This window comes from Populus nigra, chromosome 12 (genome assembly GCF_951802175.1).
Source record: "Populus nigra chromosome 12, ddPopNigr1.1, whole genome shotgun sequence".
In the NCBI taxonomy this organism is placed as follows: domain Eukaryota; kingdom Viridiplantae; phylum Streptophyta; class Magnoliopsida; order Malpighiales; family Salicaceae; genus Populus; species Populus nigra.
Window position 1 is genome coordinate 10,781,164 of NC_084863.1, and position 7,353 is coordinate 10,788,516.

At 35.3% G+C, this 7,353-nt stretch overlaps 1 protein-coding gene across 1 annotated transcript; it reads left to right on the top strand.

Moving 5' to 3' along the window:
* Positions 1 to 7,353, top strand: LOC133668982 (uncharacterized). Its single transcript, XM_062088998.1, has 7 exons — positions 1 to 521; positions 2,513 to 2,565; positions 3,074 to 3,166; positions 3,253 to 3,476; positions 4,390 to 4,456; positions 6,169 to 6,279; positions 7,148 to 7,353. The coding sequence occupies exons 1-7, from the start codon at positions 98 to 100 to the stop codon at positions 7,169 to 7,171; spliced, it is 996 nt and encodes a 331-aa protein (XP_061944982.1). The 5' UTR covers positions 1 to 97; the 3' UTR covers positions 7,172 to 7,353.

The following is a 7,353-nucleotide window of genomic DNA, read 5'->3' on the forward strand; positions in this document are numbered from 1 at the left end:
TTCTTTTACTTTACATGGCCAACTCCTTACAACCCAAACAGCAACAACAACAAGAACCAGTTTCTTGTCTTATCCCACACCACTCTCCCTGCTTAAAATGCGCACCCTCCTCAACTCAAGGCCTCTAACACCTCCACCACCATTTCTCACGTCAAATTTCCATTCTTCTCCTCCGCCTTGCACTCTCTTTCACTACAGCTTTAGACCTAACAAGCGAATTCATTTCTTAACTCCTTGTTCTTCTTTAAAGCAAAGAAAGAAACAACCACAGACTCTTAGAAAGACTAATGCCCCGCAAAGTTTAAGGTGGTTCTTGAATCCAAAAGGTGATGATAGTGATGATAAGATTAAAGGTGATGGTGGTGAAGCTGAAGAGGGATTGGAGGGAGACACTGCATTCAAAGGTACCCTTTTGGCTGGAGTCTTGTTGGTTGGTGTTGTTGGTGGGTTTGGTGCTGTCGGGTATATCTATAAGGATCAGATTAATGCTTTCTTGAACCAGTTTTCTGGGTTTATTGAAGGTAATTCTTCTTTTGTGAATTTGGGTTTCATACTTTGCTTAAATTAGTTATGAATTTTGTTATCTAATGATAGAAGTTCTGTATCTTTGTGTTTATTTTTGAGAACTCAATGACCCATTTTGAGTTTTCAGAAGAAATTTGGTTTCTTGAAGCATGAAATTTTAATGGACAGATACATTTGAGATTCTCAGTGAATTTGCTTGCAATTGTGATGACTTTTAGTTAGAATCCAATACTATGTTGAATGATTTTTTGGAAGCTTGGTGTAGGTGATTTATTGGAGCTTTAAATTGTAGTAATGAGATGGAATTGCTGAGAGTTTGTGTAGATGGGAATTTTTTTTCTTCTATTTTTTGGGATTCAATTTCAGCCAAGTTGATCAACAGTTTCTGCGTTGAAGTTTTCCATCGTGTTTTCATTATCAAGTTATTATCTTTGCGTGAAACTAATTTCTTCCGAGATGTGAATTTGTTGGAGCTTGTAATTTCAATTAATCACCTTTGTTTTGATGTCCAAAATGTCTTTTGGTAAGCCCCCAGCTGGCAGATTACTTTTTTTTTTTTTTTGTAAATATCTTTTATGGTGAAGTTGCGCAAGGGTATGAAACAAAGGTGACTGGAGGATTATGGAGGCTTTAAATTTATGAAGTAATTAACTTTGTAAAGGAGACTTGATGGTTTGGAATTTCAAAGTCTTGTCATATCCGTGATAATTAAAAAATAAATAAATAAAAAGCCCGAGAGAGAGAGATTTTAAATGAAATCGATGATGTACATTGAAATGCGAGTGAAGAGGATTTTCTAATTACTTAGAAGAGTTCAATTGAAAAAAGGCTTTGAAATGGTATAGTGTTTTTGAATGGAGTTAGAGAACTGTTCCAGGATAAGGTTATTGTTTGGCATCTTCATGTTGTAGTTGACCAAGGACTTTTAAAAACATTTAGCAGAATTTAACGTGATTTAAAGCCTTTCTGAGCTGTTTTTTTTTACTCTTCTTCTTATAGACTTAAAACACTGGGTTAAGGTGGCTCCTGGGTGGAGACTATAATACTCAGTTTCCCCTTTTGGGGAGGAAGAGTTGAGAGCTGGTTCAAAAAATGACAGAGGATGAGGGTAATGGTCCTGCTTTACCTAAGCTTTTGCAAATGGTGTGAGGAGCATGAATTTACTTTCACCGCCTTGGGTCCTAAAAAGAATTCTTTTTTGAATGTCAAGATGCTTTCTTCTTGGTGCGAATCTCGGTCCTATAAGTTTATGGAATCCTGTAGTGGAAAGAGTCTCCTAGCATCTTGATGTATGGAAAAGTGCTTTCTTTTCTGTATTTATTTTAATTAGCTGCCTTTATCCAGGTTTGCTTATTCAGTATTTATCTTTAGTACTTTTGTTTTATTACTTGTGTTTGATCAATGTCCTGTGGGGCTACAATAAGGATTTGAAAGGGTAATGTGGGATTTCTAACGTCCAGAATGGAAGATTGGTGTGGGACTATAAAGTAAATTGAGAAATTAGTTGTAAGCCTAAGAAAAAGTGGTGAAGTCCTTGGTAAATTGGTTGCTAGCAATGTCTTATTGGTATAAAAATGGCTATTGTGGTTTACTTTAGAACCTTGTTTTATTTGGCTTGCGGTGATTTGAAGCAAGCATGGTTAGAATAAAATAATTGGGATGCCAAGGTTGGTTACATCTACAAACTTGATGAACTCTTCGTTTCATAATTTTTAGAAAAGTGAAGGGTCACTTGGAAAACCATGCTACTGTATTTAATGCAAAGTATTTGGATGGAGCAAATTTGAGATTTTTTCAGAAATTCGCACACATGGCCTTTGCTTTAAGCAGTTTCCCATCTAGTCCAAATGAAAGGGTTTAGTTCTGCCTATTCCTTATTGTTTATATTTTGAGAGAGATAGAGAACATAGTAGAATGTAGGATTTTAGTTAATTTCTGTTGTTATTAATGTACTTTTTGGAGTCTCATTTGGTTCTTTTGTGGACAGGTTATGGACCAGCTGGATATGCTTTATTTGTAGCAGTTTATGCAGGATTGGAAGTATGCATTCTATCCTTTTTCTTGACCATAGTACTAAATGTCTTATCACTGATATATTCACTTCAAAGATTTATACAGATTTTTTTTTACATGGCATTTGAAGAGATCTCGCTTTTTTTGCCCTTCCATATAGGATACTGTCTACTTTGGTGGGATTTTAACTGAATAATTGGCTTTTTGAATAAGATTGGACACAATTTATGTGTATGCGAGACAGTTTATTTTTATTTTTATTTTTTTTTTCTTCTGTTATCTATCTCAAAGGGGGGAAAAGGAATTCTTTGCGTGCTGCCACAAGCTAAAATGCTTGTTATGGTGCAAGTATGCACACACACACACACGTACATTAATGAAAACAGAAGATATAAGTAGCCCTATATATCTTTGTGAGCACTTGATTTTCATTTTAGGGTTCTACGTTTTCTGAATCCAACATCCCCATGATTGTTTTGTCCAATAATAGTTATTATTTGCTGAAACTGATTTGAAGTTACCCATCCTCTGCTAGATCCTTGCAATTCCTGCAATTCCATTAACCATGTCAGCAGGTCTTCTTTTTGGCTCTCTTATTGGCACCATTATTGTCTCCATAAGTGGAACGGTAAGCTTGCTTGTTTTTATTATAAATATAGGAGAAAAAATGACAGAATTCTGAAAGCTACATCTGATAATCATTTATGTTTTCAGGTTGCTGCAAGCATCGCATTTCTGATAGCTAGATATTTTGCTCGTGAGCGAATTCTTAAACTAGTTCAAGGAAATAAAAAATTTCTTGCAATTGACAAAGCAATTGGGGAAAATGGGTTCAAAGTTGTCACCCTTCTTCGTTTGAGCCCTTTGCTTCCATTTTCTCTTGGGAATTATTTGTACGGATTGACATCTGTTAAGTTCATCCCCTATGTCTTGGGAAGGTCTGCATGTTGTCCATCTTGAAGTTAATTTTCTACATTTTTAGTGCTGTGTTGTTATCTGATGTCCATTTAGTTGTTTCAACTAGCCTGAAGGTTGATTGCTATGTATTTGTATTTTGTTGCCTGCTTTCTTTTAAGATGATTCAGTTGTTAACAGTGAACCCCTGCATGGTCGGTTTGTCTTGCTTAAAATTTGTGGTGTAATTGTGTTTTCTATTGACTAGTACATGGAAGTCTAGAATGGCATCATACTATGTCTGGGTTGTTATTCTTTGCCCTGATGAAGCTTGATTGCTGTTCTGAATGATGTTCTATTGCCAAAGCATACATTTTTCGCTGATATAATGTTACATTTCAAGGTTAATTTTAATGTCGTGATTTTTTTTAATCAATTGAAACATCTAATAGAATGAGAATATTTTGAGGTTCTAGATATCTTCCACAAAATTGCCAAAGGTGTCTGAAAAGTTTCCTCGTAGGCTACTATGTAAATGTGATAATTAACTTCCATATTTCTGTGGCTCGAGATTGCAAGATTATTTATAATGCGTGAGAGTTTTGAAAGTTGTTCTTGGCTCTGCTGTGCATTATAACATTCATAAAACACATGTAACAACTGGCAAAACTTTGTTAGAATGTATCCTATTATAAGCTTTTCCATCATCAGCATGATATGCCTGAGGATGGCTAGGGTTTTTGGTTCTTGTTTTCTGGAAAATTTTGATTTATTAGGGTTTTGTCTCTGATTCCAAGTTGTCAAATACAGATAAGAGATGCCAATAAGGGTTTTAGAAGTGAAAAGTATTACTGTCTTTTCACTCTACCCCCATATCAATGTGCTAATAAACTTAGCTGTTTAATTAGTATGTAATGGCTATCAACAGTTTCTAATTCAGATTCTATTGGCATGCAGTTGGTTGGGGATGCTTCCAGGAACATGGGCTTATGTGAGTGCTGGTGCATTTGGCCGTGCAATTATTGTGAGTTTCTCCTTACTTTTCTGCTATATTGTGAATTCCACACATATTCTGAGGTTTAATTATTTTGTTTCAAATCAGCACTTATTTTCACTGACACTGAAAGTGAAAAAAAGAGAGTAAGAACTGGATTAGGCTTATTATTATCTTATAGTTTGAGCATAGAGAAAATGAGCATGTGCTTGTAACAGCGAGTGCCCCCATTGGTCATGGCATTAACAAATGAGTGCCTTGGTAAAATGGCATTGTCTTAAGTTAAAGGATGTAGAAATCATAAGTTCTGAGCGTCTTTGAGGTCCAGTCATCTTGAACAAGCCAAAATCATCTCTCTAAATTAGCTAACCCGTATCCAATGACCCAAAACCCATAATGGAGATGATGCCATTCTACAAAGCTTTCATAGAAAAGGCATGAATTCTAGGAAAGGAAGTGAAAGCAAAAGCTTTCTAAAAGTGAAAGGAAATGTGATGTCGGACAGAAAAGAGAATGGAAATAGGGGAGAGAAGAGGGGTGATGAAGCTAGAGATGGGGAAGGAGAAATAAGTAGCAGAGAGTAAGAGGCGGAGAAAATACGTTTAATTTATCATCCAAACTGTTTGACATTAAAACATTAGGTGCTTTATATAGAGCCACCAAAGAAACCATAGATAAAATAAGTAAAACTACATATCAGTGTATTTTCCTCCTAATATAAAAATAGCAAAAATCTCAAATAGGTCCTCCATCAAAATGTTTACATGACTATCAAAAAGGGTGAAAAGAAAAGGAAAGAAAATGGCAGTAGGCTAATGATTAACCAGTAATTTATAAGATTATATTAGTATGTTTCTAAAGCTTAGATTTTTAAATATTGTATGGTTAAAACATGGCACATTTTTCAATGCATTTATAGTTGCATGTAGTGGATCCATATCTCTCTAGAGATTTATGATAGTTTTAGTCATTTGCAGGAGACAAGGTTAGTTATCCTGAATTGAAGAATGACACAGCTGGTAGGGGCCTTCTTGCCCGTAAAGGACTAACAGGAACAAACTACAAGGACCAACTAGAACTGATGAGGACATGATCAACTAGAGAATTGGTTAGAAATGAGAGATTGGAGTCTCAAGTCTTAACTAGAACTTAGGAGAACATAATTATTTGAGAGTTTCAATTGATAAGCCATCATTTTTCCTGATCAAGAAACTAGGAGTCTCTAAGCAAAAAAAATTCCGTTGTAGTTCCAATAGCAGTATGTGTTCTCTTTACTTGGACTACTACAATGATACAAGTACCAGAAAGACCTGATTTCAACTTCTAATTGGATGCAATTGAGCCTCTGTACTGGTGACAAAAGTTATTGTTTAGGAGGTAAGGAATAAATTCCTATCAGATGCTAACTGCGTATGCTCCTATATAATAATCTGTATATGTGATATCAACACAGAGACAAGGAACTTCTTGATTAATTGGCTTGAAAGGATGGTTTAAGACATCATTATGGTCTTAGCTGAAAAGAAGTGTGGATATTTTGCAAAATCCTCCATTTAAATACTAATCAGTCACCTTTCTAATGCTTAAATTCAATACCACCTTATATATGTGAAAATTTTCCAGCTTTGGTCATTGGCTTCAACTCAAAGAGTCAAGGGGACATGTAGTCAGCTTCCCTGTAAACAAACGCCACCCTTCTTTCTTGACCCTTTGTTCTCAATGCTATTTGTGTGATGTTTCAGCAAGAGGAATCTGAGATCGGATTAGGCGGAGGTAATGGTGGGCTTTGGACTCTTGGACTGGGATTATTGGTCACGGCAATTGCTGCAACTTATGTAACACGGCTTGCTAAGGTAAAACATCATTAATTAAAGCACTTTCAATAGGATGAAATTATAATTCTACATCTAAAATCTCTTTTAAGTAGATTCCACACCACTTATGATTATGATTAGTGTAGAAGGAACTGTTAGTGAACTTAAAAGATTGAAGGGAGAAAGAATAGAGTAAAAAAAGTATGACAAGTTATTACAATGAACTATATCCATACAAAAATTAGTTGGGTTTGAACAGCGGGTGGGTAAATTGCTGCAACTGGGGTTTGAATGGATTGCATAACTAATCGAATCCACAAAATTGTTATTCCGTCCACTCACTATTTGTTTCTTCTTCTCCATTCATGCTCTGGTTGGTATAGCATGAGGAGTTGGTTTGGAACATGTGAATATATAACATGTTTGATAAATTATTCTCTGCAAAAAGTCCTTGGAACATAAAATTTAATAATTAGTTTTTGGAGTTTTATATAGGAACAAGATAAAATACTGTGCGAAGTAGGCGCGATACTCCTACCCTACAAAGAAGAAATTCTCGCTATAAAGATCACTCCTTAATAAAACTTAGCCACAAGTGTGGCTGTTACCATAAATCTTCTTCTAAATCACACTCATATATTCTCTGTTAAAAAAGACCAATCTTCTTATGAATCTCACTCATATATTCTCTGTTAAAAAAGATCAAAAGCGAGACCAGACTAATAATTGTATGAGCTTCATAGGATGAATATCACCACCACCAAGTGAAGAAATCTCCACCATGTCCTCGAGTGTTACACGCTCACTTTTCTAAAGACGTAGTCTTGGTGAAGGCCATATGCTGTATTTGTTTATGATGTGATTTTTCTCATGTTTGATTTTTGTACTTGGTATGTTTATGATGCAGGATGCTGTAAAAGATATTGAGTAGTAGAAGTTAGAACACACAATGGGAGTAGAAAACAAACAAGCCTCACTTTCTTTGTGACCTTATAACACTGTAAGTAATTGAAACTGTAAGAAGATTGGTGCATCACCATCTTGTAAATCCAAGTATATAATTTAAGCCAAGCCAATCCAATCCAATCTACAAGGCAATTTTATTTTTTTTTC

Coding starts and splice junctions, on each gene's coding strand:
- LOC133668982 (XM_062088998.1), top strand. CDS start 98: ATGCGCACCCTCCTCAACTCAAGGCCTCTAACACCTCCACCACCATTT. Junction 2,566..3,073: donor CAGTTTATGCAGGATTGGAA/GTATGCATTCTA, acceptor ATCCTCTGCTAG/ATCCTTGCAATTCCTGCAAT. Junction 4,457..6,168: donor CATTTGGCCGTGCAATTATT/GTGAGTTTCTCC, acceptor GTGATGTTTCAG/CAAGAGGAATCTGAGATCGG.